This window comes from Netta rufina, assembly GCF_964035555.1.
Source record: "Netta rufina genome assembly, chromosome: Z".
NCBI classification, from domain to species: Eukaryota; Metazoa; Chordata; class Aves; order Anseriformes; family Anatidae; genus Netta; species Netta rufina.
This window is the reverse complement of record NC_140126.1, coordinates 26,952,591-26,973,901: the sequence shown is the minus strand read 5'-3', so window position 1 is coordinate 26,973,901 and position 21,311 is coordinate 26,952,591. Positions and strand designations below refer to the sequence as shown.

At 35.4% G+C, this 21,311-nt stretch overlaps 2 protein-coding genes across 6 annotated transcripts in view; one reads left to right on the top strand and one right to left on the bottom strand.

Moving 5' to 3' along the window:
* The window catches only part of GLDC (glycine decarboxylase), a gene marked incomplete at both ends in the record, with an annotated part of 40,873 nt that extends 40,365 nt beyond the window's left edge, over positions 1-508 (top strand). Inside the window, one exon of the mRNA XM_084305153.1 lies at positions 365-508. Within this exon, the coding sequence (XP_084161279.1) occupies positions 365-508 (144 nt within the window). The remainder of the gene's footprint in view (positions 1-364) is intronic.
* Positions 509-3,848: 3,340 nt separating this feature from the next.
* UHRF2 (ubiquitin like with PHD and ring finger domains 2) overlaps positions 3,849-21,311 on the bottom strand; it is an 85,099-nt gene continuing 67,636 nt past the window's right edge. For 2 of the 5 annotated variants that reach the window (XM_084304704.1, XM_084304708.1), the window contains 8 exons: positions 19,457-19,561; positions 12,301-12,407; positions 10,249-10,411; positions 9,544-9,726; positions 8,684-8,807; positions 8,128-8,291; positions 5,449-5,547; positions 3,849-4,544 (listed from right to left, as the gene is read on the bottom strand). In XM_084304704.1, coding sequence (XP_084160830.1) covers positions 4,398-4,544; positions 5,449-5,547; positions 8,128-8,291; positions 8,684-8,807; positions 9,544-9,726; positions 10,249-10,411; positions 12,301-12,407; positions 19,457-19,561 — 1,092 coding nt within the window. In that variant the 3' untranslated portion in view covers positions 3,849-4,397. The remainder of the gene's footprint in view (positions 4,545-5,448; positions 5,548-8,127; positions 8,292-8,683; positions 8,808-9,543; positions 9,727-10,248; positions 10,412-12,300; positions 12,408-19,456; positions 19,562-21,311) is intronic. The other 3 variants (XM_084304705.1, XM_084304706.1, XM_084304707.1) reach the window with 3 other exon arrangements.

Sequence of the window (21,311 nt, the reverse complement as noted above, 5' to 3'; positions counted from 1 at the left end):
TTGAACAACATGGGTCTTGTTAGTCTCCATCACTTTTCTGTGTGTTTTTTTTTTTTAATCTGTTAACCAATTATTCAAAGCATCATAGTGTTCATTTATGTCATGATAACTGCTTCTTTGCAAGCGTGTGTTAGAGGACATGCATGCACTTTTCTGAAAATGGAAATAGCCTTTTGACTGCTATCTTTATTATACATACATGTTAACTTTAAGGGTTTGAAAATAAATTGGAGTTATTATTTCACTTAAAATTCACTTTTCCAACATTTATCATTTTTAAAACTTCTAGTGTCTACTACATTTATACACATTTGCTTGGCATAAAGATTAAAATATTTTTTTCAACTTCTTGTTCTGCACTTAGCCGTTTGTGAAACCTGAGAGCAAGTTTTGGCCCACAATTGCTCGCATCGATGACATATACGGAGATCAACACCTGGTTTGTACCTGCCCACCAATGGAAGCCTACGAATCTCCCTTCTCTGAACAGAAGAGAGCGTCTTCGTAACACTGCCTCCAGCTGCCTGAGTTTCTGAGTCCATCAGGATGGCCTTCTCCTCCCAGACCTGATAGGGAATTTATATACTGTGTATATTTTGGGTAATCATTGTGTTTGTTAATTGAATCACTGCTCAGTTAAAATGTAAATACAATCAGTACATTAGGTGTAAACAATGTGTGTGTTCCACAGCAGCTGATGTTAAAGTTGCCTTGATTAAGCATTTTGTCTGTTTTGTGCTAAAGTTTTAACAATTAACTTTCAATTTGTGATGTGGCATAGAAAATATTGTTTAAAAAAGTTAGAAAAAAAGCAGATGCATAAGGCAATAGAATTAAATATTAACTGCAATAGTAATTGTTTATATTTTGTAAAAACTGATGAAGTAGATTGTTTAATTTACTTCACGTATTACCAGTAACATTCCTAATGTTAATATTTCATTACTGTTTTTTTACCTACCAATGTTAGTATTCTAATAAAATTGGTCAGAATTTTAAGTGTCATCATTTTTTGGATTTTGACTTTTTACAGAGTTCTGTTCAACACAGCAGTATAGAACTGATGCTCCTGAAACTTAAGTTTTTATTTGTCAGAGTTGCCATAATGGAAACTGATTCTATCTGAAACAAAATACTGGCAGAGATTAACATTGAGATAAATCTGTGATTTTTCATGGTTAGTTTTACTGAGCAGTAAAAAACTTACTTTTTTTCTGTATCACCTCAATTTTTCCTTGAAGTTCCCTCTGATCCTATCTTATTCCAAAGAAGGCATGGAGCAAGTTACATGTAGCTACTTGTAGCTACTGCTACACGTAATACCATGCTCAATTACAAGGTAGTCAGAATGCAAACCTTAAACGGGGTCATCTTCCAATCTGTTCCCCGCCATATTTATATAAACCTACCTGTCCAGTTACACAGACAGACTGTAAATGTGACAGCAGAAGAGCATACCGGAAAGGAGTGTGGTCTTTGCAGGTACAATTGTGTTTAATGCACGTGAGCTCCTCTGTAGTGACAGGTGCCCTTGGCCACCTGAAGCAGGATTTGGTGAATCAGGAAGCAGGTAATGCTCAGAAATAGGGCTGCATGGTTTTGTGCTTAACAGCAGTAACTACTTAACCTCTTCTTTGAGGGGTATGTGCACAGTCATGCCCAGAAGCTTTCTCTGAAGTGGCACAGATGAGCCTAGTGTTTACGGCGCTGCATATAAGTACCGTACTTTTGGGAATTCCCTTTAGGAATCTGGGAGTTGCAACTTACACATTACCTACCGTATGACTTCCATGGGGGGATTAGTTAAACAGAAAAACTGTAGATGACTGGGAATAGGAAAGGCTTTCATTAAAGAAAGGCTGGGCCAGGTATCAGTTTTGATTTGAAAAGGTGCACCTGGCTCTCAAAATGTCTAAATACACAGTGGAGAATATTAGAACTTTCTAATGTAGAATCTACTACTGAAAAGGGCATTCTTCCATAGCTACTGATAACAGCACTGTGGGGGCTAAAAAGGGGGGTGGAAGGGGGAGGGAAACATCACTAAACTTTGCTTGTGTTATTAGGAAAGGCTTTCTGGGTTGTCAAACTATCTCCACAAAGTCTTCTCAAGCTACTTTAATGTGTGGTAAAGGCACCATTAAGCTGCCTGATTGTGTCTGTAACTGCAACGTTTAATTTAGAGTGAATTTTTTAAAGAAGTACATACTTGTATTAAGTGGCATACTTTCCACAGTTGACCCTAAACCAACAAATTTGTGGCTAATGGTAGATTAACAATAAACTCAATCACAGTGCAGTCATATAAATCAGAAATAACCACATTTCCTAATAGACAAGATTTACTAAGAGTTCTGCATTAAAATAAGCTTATAAGAGTGGTCTTGTAAACATAAATCAGAGCCATTCACAAAATAAATACTAAAAATTCCACCAACACTCATGTAAGGCTGGGACATGAATTTAAAAAATGTACTTTCCTATGCACAGTTTTGAGAGCTTTCCCTCTCAAAATGGTGCAGAGCTACTATAGATCCAAGTGACCAATTGGTAAAAAAAATGATTGAATGGAAAAGAGGGCATCTTTGCTTATTGAAAAAAATGCAAATGAGCCTTACAGAGGTAAAATGACATCTGTTAATAAAATAAAATGCACTACCATTATGTAAAACAGATATTCAACAGGATGTAAGACTGTCTACAGCTCTTTTAAATTGCATGCTTACTATTAATACTAATCCACCTACTGAACAAAGGCTGAATCCTCATTTAAATAAGCACAGAAAAAGCCAAAGAGCTAATTCTTTCACAACTGTTCAGCAACACCTGTTTGGTTCGATTTGGTTTGGTTTTTGATACATTACCAGGGACACTGCCAACTTTACGTATGTTGGATGCTACTGAAATCCTAAGGAGACCAGCAGGGTAGGTGAGGAGAGAGAGAAGTTACTTAGAAAGAAATGAATAAGCCACTGAGCTAACATTTGGCCATGGAGAAGAGGAATACCACGTGCCTCTGAATGACCAGTTCATTGTGCACGACCTGAGTGCTGAGCAGCTCCCGGCTCCGCTGCCAGCCCTGCAGGGAGGGCTTGCTCCAGCTCTGGGACATGGACTGAAATCCAACTAACAACTTCAAAAGCTTAGCAGAGACCAGAGTAGCAACACAACAGCCATTGCTGTAGAGTATGTGTGAGCCCATAAATACAGATGTTGGGTTGTGGTTGTTTTTCTTCTTAATTTAACAATTTTTGCATTGATAAATGAAAGGAATATAAAGCCTTGTGTTTTAAGGAAAAAGAAGCCCACCTAAGGAAAGTACATAGTAATCCAGAAAAAATAAATCTCAAAAAAATATTATGATTTAAGTAAGTGGATAATAGTAAAAACCAAAATTAGCAACTTTTCTGAATCATAAAATATTTAATAAGGTATATTTGGGGGGGATATATTGTATATAAAATTTCAGATCACAATATGAAGCGATTTGAACCCTCTCCAAGCTAGCACTGCCTTCAATGCTGTGTAGATGTATTGCCACTGATACAAGACCTACTAAAAGCATACAGTTTAACTAATACAGAAGTGGCAGTTTTTAATATGAAATATTTTTTACACAACTAGAGTGTCTTGAATACCCTCTTTAAGTGCAAAAAACACAGATCACTTTACACTAATGCAGCAACAATGCATTCATATTGTTCTCATTAGTCATTAGTAGTCAACTTGCATAAGATACAAGAAAAGCACAATGAAGCTCACAAAAATAGACTAAAAATCAGCCTGTTCTTGAAAAAAAAATACAGCATAATGGAAGAAAAAGACAAAAAAGGATTATGCACACCACAGAATTTGCTGTTCTTTAATCCAGCTGGCTTAAGTGCTGTTTCTGGTTTTTGCTGTTTGTTTTTTTTTTGTGGATTTTTGTTTTGTAGTTGGTTTCTTTTTTTTTTTTTTTTTAATTTTATTTTTTTTATGTAAATCAAACCACATGGACCAGGCACAACTAATATTCAGGAGGCAGTGTGTAGCTAAAACTTCACTAACTTTTTATCATCCCCATAATTTATCCTCCTCTGTCCTGAGGTAGTTACAAAAAAACAAATCATAAATTAAGCATCAGCTAGGCCAGTAAGAGCTGAGGCTTCTTCTTTTTTTTTCTTTAAAAACTATTTGTTAACTGGCCAAAACTACCCTTGATGTTAAAAGACAGCTGAGAATTAAGAGTTCTCACTACACCAAAAAGATGGCTATGAGGGGAAGAGGGTTAGCTGCTTCAAAATGTGACAATATATTGAGTCCCATCAAGCTGGCTGGTCCACTGTTGAATTCCCCATGTTTATTCTCCTTTACTGTCTATAAAGTCACTGGGAGAAGTTCGGAAGGATCTGAGCACATCATCGTCCTTTGCTGTAACCAGGGAAGAACTGGTCCAATAGGGTCTGCAGTATCTTGTTGGGAACCATGGTGTAGCCCTTCCCCAGGTCATAGCGGCAGGCAGGGCAAGTGAAGACCTCAGCTCTGAAGGAACGCTGTAAACAACTCTAGGACATAAAAAAGATTGGGAAGTAAATTGTGAGAACTTCATTTTATACTGACAGCTTAACCAGCAAAAACTAAGAAATTACTATAAACCAAAGACACAATTTTCTGTACTTCCAGTAAAAAGAAAAAAAAAAAAAAGGAAGTCATTACCAAGCCCTGTGGGGCATATTTTTGCCTATGTGACTAAAATGACCTAACAAAAGAACTCTGCTCAGGACTGGGATGTGAAACGTTGAGTCTGGGAGGAATTAAAAAACATCACTGCTGAGATTTCCATTAATGCCTTCCTGTGAAGCAGAGCTACGTTTGCAGCTTCTTTCTAGCATCCCTGTTAGAATGCAACAGTACTCCAGACCTTCATGTCAAGCTGAAGGTCTGGAGTACAATTAACAGGTATATTGTTTAAGTAACAGCATCCATCTATTCACCTCATCTGACAAGACTCAGTTAAACCTTACAGACACATTTAGAGTAATATGGTAATTTGTAATGAACCCAAATAATTTTCTTGTATTTACCCTCTACTGTTTCAACAACTCTTCATTAAAGTGTTACACATTTTTAAGATCTGTTTTTATCCCTTAACTATGAAAAATTAAATTATTGTTTCCATACCAACATTTGGCTCAAGTAATTTCCTAACATAACTCCACTGAACATAATGGAATGACAGCAATGATAAACTTGACTCATTATGTCTATCAGGATTTATACTAAGCACAGTTACACTCTTTATTACGTAAAATTAAGATTACGCAGCAATCACTGAAGGCAAACTCATTGCAAGTTATTGCTCAGAATGCTAGGCAATAATTATCAACTTTCTAAAATACATTTTGGCTCTAGTGACTGCTGTCTCAGAGCCAAGAAAACAGCCCAGAGCATGACCAAATTTATTCTTACTTTACAGACGTTGTGGAGGCACTCTGTTGTCACTGGCTGGTAAACCAGCTCCTGGCAGCAGACACACATAAAGGATTGTTCCAGTTTCTTCAAAAAATTCTAGTGTAGGGCAAAGGACAAAAAAGACATACTATTAAGAAGCACACCAAAAAATATGCAAAGTATTTATATTTTAACTAAATTTATTATTTACAAAACTACATTGCCCAGCTTCTGTAATTACTACATACATGTAAATTATTAATGAACTTGTGTATGAAATTCACATTCAACACTCAGACCTAAGCCGAGAAGGTGATAAAATCAGTTGGCCTCTGAAAAAGTGTCAAATGCATAGATTAACTGATGAGACACTTGTGTAATGAGCTAGTCTTTTACCAAACTCGCTTAACAAAATGTAAAAATATTACAAAAGTGGTTTAAGTTGCCAAACTCAATCTATAAAGTGGTTAGACAGTTGCTTTGCTTTGCAAAGAAATTGCTTATGCTGGAACTCCTCTAGTGTACTCTTCAAGACTTGGTCGTTACATTTCCTTCCAGAGCCAACCAGCACTAAGATAATATTGATAAGATCCAGGCATTTTCTCTCGATGCTATTATCTATGCCTATATTCTGATCACATTTATTACACGTCTACTTACAGTCTCTTCCTTCATTTCATCAGGATTGAATCACGTTTTCTCTAATACTATTCATTGAAAGGTGCAGTTTTAGTAAATGACACTTTTTACATAAAGATTGATGAACTTCCAAAAGGTCTTAAATCCTCCAAATCCAAGAGTGTGGCACTCATCAGGAAGCAGGTCCATAACCATTTAATTTCGCTGCTCTCCCACAATCCAGAGAACTAATGTTTGAAAAATTATTTACTTGAGTATGAATATTATAAAGAAAATGAAACGTATTGGAGAGTTCCTCAAACCTGATTCTTAGCATAGGTGAGAGCATTTAGTAGTAGTGTTTATTAACTGTTGCTAGAATTTTGCTTGTCTCTGAAATGCTGCAGAACGATCTCTGCTGCTGTGCCAAGGGAGAAGAAAACTGCTTCACATTACTCTTACTCAGAATGTCACCTCTGCCTGTGCCTATGGATTACAGCTAGCTTAACAGCCTCTTTTGTCCTCCCTCCGAATTCTCTGCAGTTTGTAAAACAACTTCCCTGGTTTTTAAATCTTCTCAGAGTACCTCTGAGGAATCTCATAATACATTTGTATCAGGTGTTTTACACATACAAGCATCTTTATCTCTGACACATCAGAGATCTCCAAATACCTCAAGCATAAAGGTTTGAATATAGAAAAATGGTACCTCTATAGCTAAAATATGGTTCTTTGCAATAACTTAAAAAATCTTTAACAATTTATTTAGTTAAAATGGGAATATAGTTTTTTCAACCAGAAAGTTTTACATTGTCATAGCAGCTGCCCATTCCTACAGTATTTCCTTTAGTAGCAAACAAATGAAACTCTTACCAAAATGTTGGTTAGGAACCTGTAGAAAAATGACTTTTCAGTAACTCAACTGCTTTTAAATTATTGTTTTCTCTTTTTTAGAAACATATATCTCTCTTGCTTATGTACAACTTTGGGCTGAAATTCTTTCTAATGATTACAGACACTGGATTGAACAAAGACAAATGATTGTATCTTTCCAATGTTGGTTCATACACAAAGGTACAGCATTACTTTGCATTATAGCAAAACCATTGAAGTGAAAGAACAGGGAGCTATATTTAGATGTTTTTTTTTTTTTGTTTTGTTTTGTTTTTTTTCTGTTAGAGAAGCACTATAAATAGCCAGTGGTAATTCTCAGATAAAGTAGATATGTATATTCATTTTAGACATTAATTTTCCAGCCAATGGTTTGTTTTTCACTGAAAAACATTTTCGTTGGTACAGGGTTTTATAAAGTTACTTTAAATTCGTAGTGTTTTGATTTCTTCTGCAAAACAGCTAAAGTAACTATGAACTTGACATTGGTAAGACTACTTATCACTGAAGGATATAGAATTTCAGGAGATATACCTTCTGTGGACTTTTTTTTTTATATTAGTATCTATAGTTTCTTCAATCTTGAGCTACTTTTGCTATTCTCTTGACATTTGGGAGAGCAAAGTATTTTCACTCTTACGGAAGGTTCCTTCTCTAGAGACCGGAATAATCTTGATTTGGATTAGAATATTAAATTCCGTATCTAAGCTTGAAAATGACAGTACTTTTGTCTCCTTAAACAAAGAAAGCAAGCTATATATTCTGCCACAAAATTATTTTCCGTCAAAACAAAAAGTGGTGTCTAGAACCATCTTTCTTCATGCCTGATTTCTCACATCAGTAAAGCACAAAAAATATATTTTCATTTCAGAGAAAACATGCTCCCTTCAAAAAGGAATATACAAGCACTTTTAATGCTTTTTGAGTAAGACAAGATCTCTACTATGTCAATGTCAATGTAGTCATCACCAGCAAACCCTAAAAGGATTTGCTATGGGATTGCTATTGCTATAAAAAGGATTATTTTCTTTAATTCAAAGCTTTACAAATAAAAGTAATGCTAGAAACAGTATGTATTCAGCAAAAGTACGAGTAAATTATGTTTTAAGAGAGACTGAAGATTTCTCCTAACACTTAAAGGAAAGTAAAATAAAGAAAGTGAAAAATTTAAGCATGCAGCAAACATACTGGTCCTTCCTTAAGAGAAGCAAGTACTTCATCCCACAGTTTCTGGTTCATACAATCTTCTCTAATCAGCCATTGCTGTTCTTGGGTCAATTGGAAAGCTTCTCCTTTCCCTCCATCTCCCATTCTCATGGCTTTAGGTGTATTTGTAGGTTCCTCTATACCTGCTTAAGATTATGACCATCAGACACAGTAATACCAGAGTGTTAGTCTAAGCTAATATAAGGGGAAGGCAAAACTGATTCTAGAAGGGACTACATGGACTACACCCAAAAAATGCGGCAATCAAATCCCTACTCCAACTCACTTCAGCTCAGCATTACTCTGGAATGCACAGAAGACTGTTCATTTTTCTACTGAGCTTAAATAAAAAACCCCTAAGTGTAGTAAAAAAATTCATAAGATCCCTAGGCTACTACTGTATCACAGAACATGTGCTTAACGATTTACACTGGTACTCCAAATAGCTTCCTATTTCTGCGAAGTTTTCATGTTGTTGGCTTACTAAACATAACAAGACAGACTTTGCTGATGAATGCTAAAAAGTAAAAAGAAATACCATCGTCAATTGTCCTTTTCTGGTTTCCATTACTCTGGCTGGTTGGCTCCTGTTTCACAGTTTGCTTTTTAACCTTATCTTTCTTCTCCTTACTAGCCATGGCTTCCAAATAACCTTCTGGATACTAAAATAAAAAGCATAGATTTAAAACAAAAACCACCGGAATACAGGAATTTCCAAATATGAGCAAGACTAATTTCTACAAGACTCTGAAACCCTATGACTACATATTGGAATAATTACAAAATAATTTTTAAAACCCTACATGATGTAGAAAAGTTTAAAATTACTATCCATATTTGAGAAATTGTAGCCAAGTGAAAGGATCTAATCTAGAGTGAGTTCTGTCAAAATGAAACGGATATCCAAATCCATGCCCTTTCAACTACACAAAGTTTCCTGAAAAGGCAAAGTTGAAGATGATGGTATATAGTATGATAAACTATTGCCTTGCTGAGAAAAGAAATACTGTGTTAATTCTTTCCATCTTTCGTGGATTCTGCAATGCCTGAGTCCTCCTGGCTCAGTTTTCTTTTGTGCCTGAAACACATTATCTGTACAAACTCTTCAGTTGCACATAGAGAAAAGCACATAAAAATGAACACTTTTTTGATTTCTCAGATACATTTTTCAAACTGGATTCAAACTCTTAATTTTCTAATATACACATGCAAAGTAATTCACTGCTAAGACAGAAAGCATCACCTACTATTCCTTCTGCTTTGTCAGTTTTTTAAAGATCTTTCCAGTTTACTGGTAATTTTTTTTATTTTTATTTTTTGTATATGATCCTACCCCAGTGAAGTACAGGAAAAATGGGGCTTTAATTTAACTGATTTCCATTTTTGGATTGCATTTACTTGAACTGATAAAAAAATTCCTGCTCTGCCAGCCTTGATTCGAACCTGTACACTCAGACCCAGTTTCTTTGACCGTTCCATTCCTTCTGAAGTCCAAGGTGCAGGCTCAACGTCATCTCTCCTCAGAAGATAGCGCCAAACTAAAAATCCACATTTTCCAATTTCTGGCCAATATTTCACCACCTACAGAAAAATATAGAATTACTGTCATTACAAGTGAAACACATATATAGAGTCATACTTTAATTGTTCAAGAAGAAATCAGAATGCTAAGTCACATGTTGTTATAAAGTGGCCTTTCCATTACCTGTAAAAGTTTTGTGTTTTTGTTTTTTTTTTAATATAAATATAGTGTTCTTTATTTCAGATGTTGAGAAGTCATCAAACGTTCAAAAGCTAGAGCACAGTTGGAAGGTGTGAGGAAATTAGTTGATTTCCAGTGATGAATATCATTCAGTAAGTACATGTAAGTAGCTTACGTGTTCAACTTTATATATCCTATTATTGGACTACGTTCTATTATCACTGCTCTGACTAATTTCATTTCAGTTCTTTGTGGAATGAACTAAGACTAAAATGCTATCATGGAGAAAAAGGAATTCTTTCTTTTAAGCAATAACAAAGAATTTACAATGCAACACACACAAGACTTTTTAAAACAGCTTTAGAAAAATGTTATGTTGTACACAGTAGAAATCAAAGTACCTTGTAAATGCCATCATATCTGTTGCCTTCCTCTGGGGCATATTTGCTGATCCGCCGTCCTTTTGAACTACGTACAACTCTGACTGGCTTACCAGCTCTCCAATTCTTAGACTCTGCTCCATTTTTATCATCCAAGGGGGCATCACAGTTAAGTGCCAATGCCCTAAAGACAGATTTAAAATATTCATAAAACAGATTGCTTTGTACAACATATTTTTGAGAATTAATGTTATTACCTCATGTCTACTGCCCATATTGAATTACATTTTGTAGTATTATAGAATTACATATTTGTAGTATTGATAGTATTGAGGGGGTTAAAAAAATACAACAAAAGGAAAATGTTTTCTATCACTCCCCACTAACAGAAGATTTTTAGACTTTTTAAGTGCATACACAGAAGTAATGAATGCAAGAAAAAATGTTATACAGAAAAAGTACATAGTAACCGTCCAAAAATCTCTAAGTAACTGAAGTCTCTCCCGTAATACATAAAATGCCTCAGAGTAGGAATTAAATAATAATAGATAACTCACAGACAAGCAAACCTTTTTATCCTATATGAAGACTCTCTTCTAGAAACCCAGAGAAAAGTAGTAAGAATGTCCACACCTACCAGACCAAACAGCTGCAACAAACAGTATAGTATCTCTGCTATCATCGTCTGATTTAACCACGGATTGAAAAGCCTTCAGAATCAGACTCAAATCAAACCACATATCTCAGAACAGAAGAAATAATGTGGTTCATAAACAGTAACGGTACAAATATACATGTAAAATCCACATTGTAAAGAATGGTGTGAGACAGGGATACAATGAATATTGCAAAAAAAAAAAAATCATAGATAGATAGATAAATAAAAGGAGAAATATTTGGACAAGCACAAAAACAATTCTGGTCCTACTACATAGAGTCATACCAATCTTCTGCACCAAAGTGCTTGAGAACTTTTATCAAAATCATTAATGGAGAGCAGCACCTTACTATACTCTGTAAATATAGCATGGAGTGTACTGCTGCAAAGCTACAAGACAAGATTTGCCTGTGTATATATCATTTCCTAAAAGCAGAAAGATGCTGACACTAAGAAGCACAGCTCTTAATTCTATTTTGAAAAGGATGTTGCTCTATTCACTGAAAATGTTTGCTGATCTATTGCTTAAACCTTCCATCTTCCCTCCTTGTTCTTGTTCACATCACGTTCTCCCTCTCTCTCTCTCTTTCTCCCTTGCTTCCTCCCTTCCTCCCTCCCTCCCTCCCTCCCTCCCTCCCTCCTTTCCTCCTTTTCTCAGCATCCAAGCCAGGCTTTTCCTCTCTCTCCTTTAAACACCACCAAAAAGCTGAAAGAATCTCTCTCCGTTCTACTTGACAGCAGTACATCAGATGTAAAAGGAGGCCTAGCAAACAAAAGGTCTCAGTCAATCTTTGCACTCCACAGTTGTTATGTGATCAGTTATGTACCAGACATTATGTTCTTAGAAATAAAAAAGGATGGAGAAGTCTGTTCAAGCAGTGTTTTTAAAGCACACAAAAATAGTGGAAGTATACGTCTAATCTTTTCGGACATAAATGTTCTTTTTCAGATGCCTGTGTTTTTAATAAAGCAACACTGTAGTTCATTGTTCTTCATGCAGAGCTATCGTGGAAGAAAGGACTGTCAAACTATGAAGGATTTCTTCTATCGGGGAACATTCTTTCTTAACACTAACTTTCATAGCTTAATTAACCATTTAATGTGAAACTTAGAAAAAAATAAATCAGCCTGAGACAGTCACCTGGAATAGAAAAGTTCCACCCAAAAGCATTGACAAACTTCTCACTAACTTAGACCAGAGTCCCTTGAAGGAAACTGTAGGACAATTTCAACCACTGACAAGGCTAAAACATAATGCTTCATAAAATGCCTCGTTGCAGCAAGAGGAACCACCATTTACAAAAGTAGCATGTACAAGCGAGAATGAATTTTGCAAAATGTTAATTTTAAATTAAAGAATTATAACACAGCTTTTTGTTTTTGGAATACTTTTCTATTTTATCCAAAAAACTTACCTATTCATGTGTGTTAATGTCTGATCAAATGAATGTTCTCCAATCCTTTTATTGCCAGAAAGATCTCTACCTCCACTCCCAGTGTAAGTGAATTCATCTCCTCGATCCTGTGCAAGAAGATTATCCCTGTTTTTAACACTCCAAATCAAAGCAATTATATATATATATGTATATATAAGGGCAATTTAACTTGCTGTACATACTCAGACAAAAAATATAGTCCAAAATATGGGAAGTCATGTTTTCTATTTCAGTATCATTGTCCTACAATAGTTGTGCCAGCACAAAGTTACTGGTCTAGATATAACATTCACCAGAAAATCCCTTTTAAAAATATTGTCTGCCTTTAAAATTAAAATTGGACTTTTACAACTTTTTAAAAAATTACCTTTAAAAACAAACTATTTCTTAGAGAATAAGTAGTGTAGCTCTTGCTAGAGCTTTGTTTTCCATAACAAAGATAATCATTATAGAATAAATAACTTGTAGAGTCATAAATAGCTTTGAGAGATCATTTCAGTTTGTGCAAGGGGCTGAGTGATAGTAAGTCAGAGTCATGTGTGCTTAAATACAAGGCAGGTACTTTAAGATAATAGCTCCAGCTACTCCGAACTAGTAAGAGCTTAAACTCATTAAGATTCACATTTTAAGCTGATGCAACTATGTAGTATATTTTCTACATAGAATTGTATGGAAGGTTGATGAAATCTTTTGCCATGTACCAAAAGAACAATCAAAAGCTACATACACATAAGTAAAGTCAGTATTACTATTTTCTTTAGGAAGTGTATCACAGAAATTCATATTACTCCTAGTAAATTCAAGACCATCTAGAAAAAAAAATACTTAAAATGGTATTTCTTTGGAGATGCAAATTTTGTACAAATCATGAAGCAATAGTATAATAGTAAATAATAGGAAAGTAAAGTTTATATGTTTTTTTTTTTTTTTACAATACAATTTTGAACATACTTGTATGCAGTAGTAAAATTCAGTCAATTTCTTACCACTATTAAAAGTCTGACATTATTAAGGATCCATTGCAAGACTGTTACAGATATTTCATGACTGACAACAGCAGAAAAAGAGAAAGTTAGAAAGAGAAATGTTGGTTGTACAAGGCCATAAATTAATTATAGAAATGATTTTATCTTATTCGGTGTAGGGAAAACCCAACAGAAATTCAGCTGCTGTATTAGAGTGTTTCTCTCTCAAGATTCCTCTACACATAATAACAAGCAAGTGCTATGAAGCTGAAAAAAAAATACTCAAAACCTAACAAAGACATCGTATAAACAGTCTACTTATCCGTGCTTAATGAATCTCCAAAAAAATAACAGAATTGTGTTGTATAAGGACAATATATGAAACAGTTTCCAAAAAATGAAAGACTGAAAAGGCAAGAACCATTTATCAAGAAAGGACAGAAAAAATTCTATAAAGTCAGGTATCAGAGAATTGAGCTATGTGTTTTGTTTTCTGTTTTTTTTTTTTTTTTTTTTTTCCAATGACTGCTAATAACACCATGGCAAACAAAACGTGGAAATAACACAAGGCTGATTGGGATAGCAATAATATGAATTGGGATGAAGTTGCTTGATGAATCCAGCCCATTCAAATAGCTTATATTTTAATACTGAATAAGAAGCTTGTGCAAACTTGAGAAAAACAATGATGTATCAGGCAAAGATTTTGCAAGCAGAATTGGAATGTTACTTTCATCTTTCTTTCATTTAAATACATACTTAATATCAAAAGAATTCATTTTTATTAGTGTTCATGTAAAAAATTGACAAAGTCCCGCAAGAAACTCACAGCTTAACACAATGGAAAAAAAAAAAATTATGCTGATGCTTCAAAACGTTATGAAGGCTATAGACTGATGGTACTCTATATATTATATGAATATAACTAACATCTAATTGAAAACGTATGAATTTGAGTAACAAAGTATCTCAGCATGTTAGGCATTCACAAACAGAAAATAAGGCCTGCATCCTTGACCTACTTATCTCTTATCACTGAATCACAGAATCACAGAATTGTCTAGGTTAGAAGAAAACTCAAGATCATTGAGTCCAACCTCTGACCTAACACTAACAAGTCCTCCACTAAACCATATCCCTAAGCTCTACATCTAAACGTCTTTTAAAGACTTCCAGGGATGGTGACTCCACCACTTCCCTGGGCAGCCCATTCCAATGCGTGGCAACCCTCTCGGTAAAGAAGTTCTTCCTAACGTCCAACCTAAAACTCCCCAGGAGCAACCTAAGCCCATTCCCCCTCATCCTGTCACCAGGCACATGGGAAAACAGACCAACCCCCACCTCGCTACAGCCTCCTTTATTGTACCTATAGAGAGCCATAAGGTCACCCCTGAGCCTCCTTTTCTCCAGGCTGAACAAGCCCAGCTCCCTCAGCCGCTCCTTGTAGGACTTGTTCTCCAGACCCCTCACAAGCTTCGTTGCCCTTCTCTGGACTTGCTCGAGCACCTCCATGTCCTTCTTGTAGTGAGGGGCTCAAAACTGAACACTGAGGCCTCACCAGAGCCGAGTACAGGGGGACAATCACTTCCCTAGACCTGCTGGCCACACTGCTTCTTAAGCAAGCCAGGATGCTGTTGGCCTTCTTGGCCACCTGAGCACACTGCTGGCTCATATTCAGCCAACTATCCACCAGTACTCCCAGGTCCTTCTCTGCCTGGCAGCTTTCCAACCACTTATCTCCCAGCCTGTAGCTCTGCTTGGGGTTATTGAGCCCCAGGTGCAGGACCCGGCACTTGGCCTTGTTGAACTTCATATAGTTGACCTCAGCCCATCAGTCCAGCCTATCCAGATCCTCCTCGATCATGAACAGAATGTTTCTTGGACAGCATGACATATAAAAAAAAAAGAGCTAAATGGTGTTTTACTAAGCATTGGCAACATTATTTTCCAGTTTTTTAATCCACTTTAACATCATATCAAATTTTTTCTTCAATGTTTTAGAAACAACTGGATATGCAAAGATTTTCAAATGTACTTTGAAAAAGCACAAATAAGAGTAATATAGATGAAAGTTTCACACACAGTCATGAAAGAAGCAGACAAACAGGCAGGTAAGATGACAGTGACAGTCATAGTACCAGCAGTAAGAAAAGACAAAAAGGGACTGGTCTGTAGAACAAAGTAGGGCTTCTCAGGATGTGAAAATGATTCAGATTATAATGCAGGTATAGAGGACACAATGGAATTCAGAAAATGATACAAAAAAGGTATTTTTTGGCATTAGCACTTTGCATGACTGATACCTAATCATACAGAATAAAAAACAAGGCGGACAGAAGGCTGTCACAGTGAAAATCTGAAACACCGGGAAGAGGTATGTATTAAAGGTAGTCCAACAAATTTTGTCAAGTATTTCCTTAGTGTTAGAGGCAGTAAGAATGGACAAATACCCATTAAGAATGAAAAGAAAGATATTTGGTGGCTATCATATAATGAGATACTCGAACTGTTTCATATTATTTTGGAGTTCCAAGTAGGTTCCAAACCAGCTGGGTCCCGAGATCTTGGAAACACGACAGCATTTGAAAACAGCAAGTTTCATGGCATCAGTCATAAGGTTTTCAGCTACATATTCAACCCAGGTGACAGACAGACTCTCAATGTAATGGCTGTAATGAACTTGTTATGTTGGTTTCTCAGTAGTATAAAACAGAGCAGTGAATATCTGAAAAGAACTGTTCCCTTGGTAACATAGCACGACAGGATAATCCAGAAAATTTATATAGGACACTACATCTCTTTTGCACCTGGGGTTACACTGGATTCAGGTGATCCAGGCAAGACCCACAATCTCGTTAATAAAGCTGCATATCATATATACATTTCTAGGTAATCTGTTACTCTCAATGGTCTTTTGGATATAAAGCACTGAGTCAAATCTGAAGCTCTTTATTGAGACTTTATTTGGATTTAAAATAATTTAAATATGCAATTCACTACAATACTTGCACTGCATCTTTGCCACTGATGGAACTGGTTTAGTGCTTTCAGAGTGCAATGAACACCAAGTGGAGTTTCTGAAATGCTACATCCTCATGAGAAGGTTTGGGAGAATCCAGTGGACTAAACAGCATTTATTTGTTACTGGATTATTTCAAGAAAGGGGAACAACAGCTGTACTAACATATTGGGACTGATTACCCAAACACAACAGTAGCATAAAGACACATACCATTCAAAATGGACAATGAATGTTTTCATGAAGTAGTCTTTAAATGCTACACCACAGGCACTGAACGATTTTAGTATAAATAAACCAACAAACCTAAGAAACAAGTATATCTGCCCAGGGTCCCTTCCAAGTCATTAGAGAGGCTACTTTTTTTTATACTTCCAGATTATTTTACCAGATGATGCAAATGATCACAGTAGATACTATTCTCTAACAGATACTGAATCTCACTTCCAAGATTTCACTTACAATCCTATATGCAAAACCACTTAAAGAAGAAGAAATAATTCTTCAGATTAAACTAAGGATACCACTCAATTAATTTACAACACTACATCAATCCAGGAGAAATATGGATCTTGAAACTTTTGAAAAGAATAAATAAACAGCAGTTTTAAATCTGACTCAAAAAAACAATGACACAAGCTTGGAAGAAGACAATTTTTAAACACAAAAGTGAATCTTGTGGTATTTGATTTGATGAACAAGCAAGTCATAATATTTTTATCATGAACACTGTGATTGCACAATCATTGTTAATGTTGAATATCCAGTGTCTAAATGTTAGCCTATTCTGAAATACTTCTTAGATTTCAAATTCATGAAGAAATCTCACAATTTCTTCAGCTAATGTTCCCATTACAGTTACTAGCAAGAACATGATTAGCAATATTAATATATTCAAGACTCTAAAGCTAACTATTGTAGGACTGTATCTTAAATAGTTAACCCACATAATTTGTCACTAAAATCCAAGATTAAGCATTTATAAGAGAGAGAACAATATGCAAACATTTTACAGGCATGTAACTAAAAATAAGGCTAAGCTTCACATGCAAAAGAATTTCACACACTTCTCATTTCATAACCCATGACTTCTCATTCTTGAGGGCAGATCCTTCACTGACAGAACTCATTTTTACTGAGCACTCAGAATGTCACAACTTGAGCAAAGTTGAAGACAAGTCTGGGTCTGCAGAACCGTAAGTTTCCAAAGACACAGCATAAAAATGTCATTATCTGAAAGCCAGACAATGAGTTCTGTTTCCTATAATATATTTTTGCAATTACTTTACCCCAACAGTGAACTGCTAATTTAAAGCCACAAGAAGGGCATTAAGATGGCACATTGGCAAAGTGTGTAAACAAAGATTATAACCATATGGTAAAGGTTTCCCAAATGCATGTATTTCTCAGTCTTGTGAAAACTTACACACTATGTCATACTACTGAAATTCAAGTAAGAGTCACTTCTCTTTTCTTCTCATACAATAAAGTAACAGACGGTTTTATCTAAATTTTAATGTAAAAGTTTAGTTGGAGGAAAGATATATTATATTTAGGATACTTATTGTACGGAATTTGACTTTTCCCTGGGTATTCTTGTAGGAGTTTAATTTCAAACTTTTTGCACAGAACAGGGGAAATAGAATCAAGCTGGAAAATAAAATTGGCATATGAAAAAAGAACTGAAAAAAATCCCTAATTCAAAAAATGCACCTGGAAAAACATTTTTTCCTATTGCATCCTTACTTTAGAGAACTTCAAAAAAGCTGACATTCATATGAATTTTTAGGTATCACCTGCAGTATTTCTCCCCATCTATGCTTCTTCAAAATCATATATGCCACTGAGGCTATGAAGTGCCTAGATGTCTGCAAAATCACATGATCCCAACTTCACTTAGCTAAACAGGAAGAGGCATGCAAAGGATTCAAATAACTTTATTAGATATTATTAATTTAATAATGACAGTAGAAGTAATAAGGGAACACCAGTATCACTACCAAAATGAAGATAGCAGCTAGAAGATCTCATCCCAAGACAGTAGTTGTAACTACTGAGTAACGTTGTTCCTTAAAGTTCGGTTCCTAAAGTTCGGGTTAGAGTTGATTCAAAGGACATAGTAATGTACCCCAACACCAAGTACCTCCTCATATGACTTGTTCAACAAAGAGACACAGACATCTTCAGAGACAATACCCTGCAGCTGCAGGTACTGTCAGCAAAGATACTTTACATTCTGAGGCTATTTCAGATGCTTATTTCTTTCTCCAGTGCCTTTGTCCTTGTGATTAGCAGCTATGCATGTCGTCAAAAAAAATGGACTGCTTACTGCTTTATCCTTCACCTGATGCATGCATGATACAAAATCCCACCTGGTGGAACAGAACTGCAGGAGGGGATGTACCTTGTGTAAACATTATTTGATTGCAGAGAACCAGTAATCTATTCATAAACAAATGTTGATCAGCATCATGAGAAGAAAGTTGGAGGCAGTTAGTTTTATTTAGCAACATAACTGCTTTGGTTGCTCTACTTAGATCTTACATCAAAGTAGAATTTTTTCCAGCAACTTTGGGAATGATAGCACAAGATACTGAGACTTTCCTATGAAATTCTGAAAGCACTTATCAGTAGGAGTGAAGAACCTTCAGAACCTCACAGAATCAAGTAACAGTTACCTTCTATTCTTGCTTCATTAAAATAAACACATTGCATAAACAAACCCAAAGGACGAGGCATTTATCTGACTTGAAAGCAATAAAAATCATGACCAAAGAACATAAAATTACTTGCATATCATTGTCAGATTTTACATAATACTAAATTCTGTTTTAGTATTTTAGTATTATTTACATAATACCAGACTCTCAAAGTATACTGAAAATTTTACTACCCTAAATGATGTAAAATTCAGCTGCAATTTCTTGCTTGAGCATACACATGAGGATAAGCATTCTTTACTAAATATTTGCTTATATATTTCTCTCCAAAATACTAAAAACTATTGGATTTTTTATCAGTGGTAGTTATTCTTTTCACAATTGTATTTGCATAAGCAGTAAGGCTCATATCAACAACAAACATAACCCTCTATCTTTAAAAAGATTAATGTATTAGAACTGCAAAATCATTGCTTGGATAAATGACATACCACTTCATCTTCAAATCCTCCAGCTAATACAAGCGAGTAAGCTCCATCATTACTGCGTCCATGGATTCCACCCACATGTGGTCTGTGAACACCTGCTTCACTCACCTGGTAACAGAAAAAGGACAGTTTCTAACATCTTTTTCAACCAAACAGCTATCTATAAAAACTTTTAACAGTGAACTTTCTGCTTAAAAAATTGTATAGGGGTGTCTGTGTAAACAGTTAATGTACAACTACCATTAAAGGTGAGAATTCAACTTCTTTTTAAGGAAGAAGAGCCAAAATAAGGATATCAAAAAAGGGAAGGACAATGTAGGACAGCTGATACACCAGATGATGTAAATGTACACTTTCTTCTTTGGTAACATTTTCCATGTTTCTTTCCACGAGCAGTATTTAAGACTGTATATATTGCTATACCCCATTTGGTAAAATTTTGTATTTGTTAACTATAGAAGATCACAGTGACCTGTGTAAGGATCACTCTGTCAGGTACCACTAAACTAACATGCTATTAATGATCATAACATGATCAACTCAGAGGAATACTATGGCACAGCCTAATGAAACAGAAGTCACTGCATCAAAGCATAGATCACAAACTAGAGGATAACTCTCAGATAACGAACATGCAACTTAGGTGCAACCACACCACTCAAGAGCTGCTGTTGTAGCATAAACCTGCAACATCATTAGTCTGCTGGGATGTATCTCTCAAAAAAATTAGTATATTAACCAGATTTTTGCTGCTTGTTCCAGACTACAAAATTATATTTAAAAATTAACAAGAATAAACAAGAGATGACATATTAAATTCTGTACTTTCTCACTACATGATGTCAAAAATATTATTAATAGAATTAATATTCCCAGCATAAAAACAATTAGGATCCTTCTTCATACCTTCTTATACTCCTTCATACCTAGGCTTTGTCTGTTCTGATTCTGCCTCTCCCGCTGCTGTACCCCTTTTTCCATCCTATACTTTTAAGCAACTTCCATAAAAGTTTACGTTCTTTTGCTATGTCTTGTACTTTCATAATACTACAATACATCAGACCAAAGATCCAGCTGGCAAAGAAAAAAAAAAAAGCTGTCTCTAACAACAGACAAGAGCAGACAGCTGTGCACAGTATGAAAACTCTGTAAGGATACAATAATTCTTCCTTGTACAATTTTTCAGCATACAGCTGTCTAGGACTCCAACTTCCTAAATTACTTAGAACTTATTGAACCCATAGTACCCAAGAGAAAAAAGTGTTCACAATAGTGCTGCTTGTCTTATGAACCAGAACTAGCTTGTTCCTTTTGAATCAGTCACCTGATTTTTATTTTTTTTATTTTGAAGACCCCTTTTCTGCATTACAGATGTATGCAGATTGTTCCTTAATCATACTTTTCATACCATACTTCATTTTGCAGACTTCAACCCCACACCATCTTTTTAATCCTCTTCCATAATGAAAAGTGTTTTCACTTGAATTAAAACTACCCCATTCCTTTTATCACCCTGATTCTTGTTCATAATAATATCTACTATTTTCCTAGCCCTTCCTTTCAGAGTATTTTAACTCCTGATATACTTTCTTGGTCACTACTGGACATTAAGACAGCATATTTTCAAAAATAGCTGTTAAGAGATCTTCCTAAATAATAATGAAAAAAGTAGCTGAAAGCCCAGTACAATTCATATGAAATTAGAAATGTTCCCAACCCCATGTTTACTATCCACAACGACTTAGGACTCTCACCTAACTTTATCAGCTATTTGCCAATTTTTCCAGACCATTTATGTGCATGCAGAATAAAAAGGCCCCACTATTGTGCTCCTCTTTCCTGCTGTATTAAACATCCT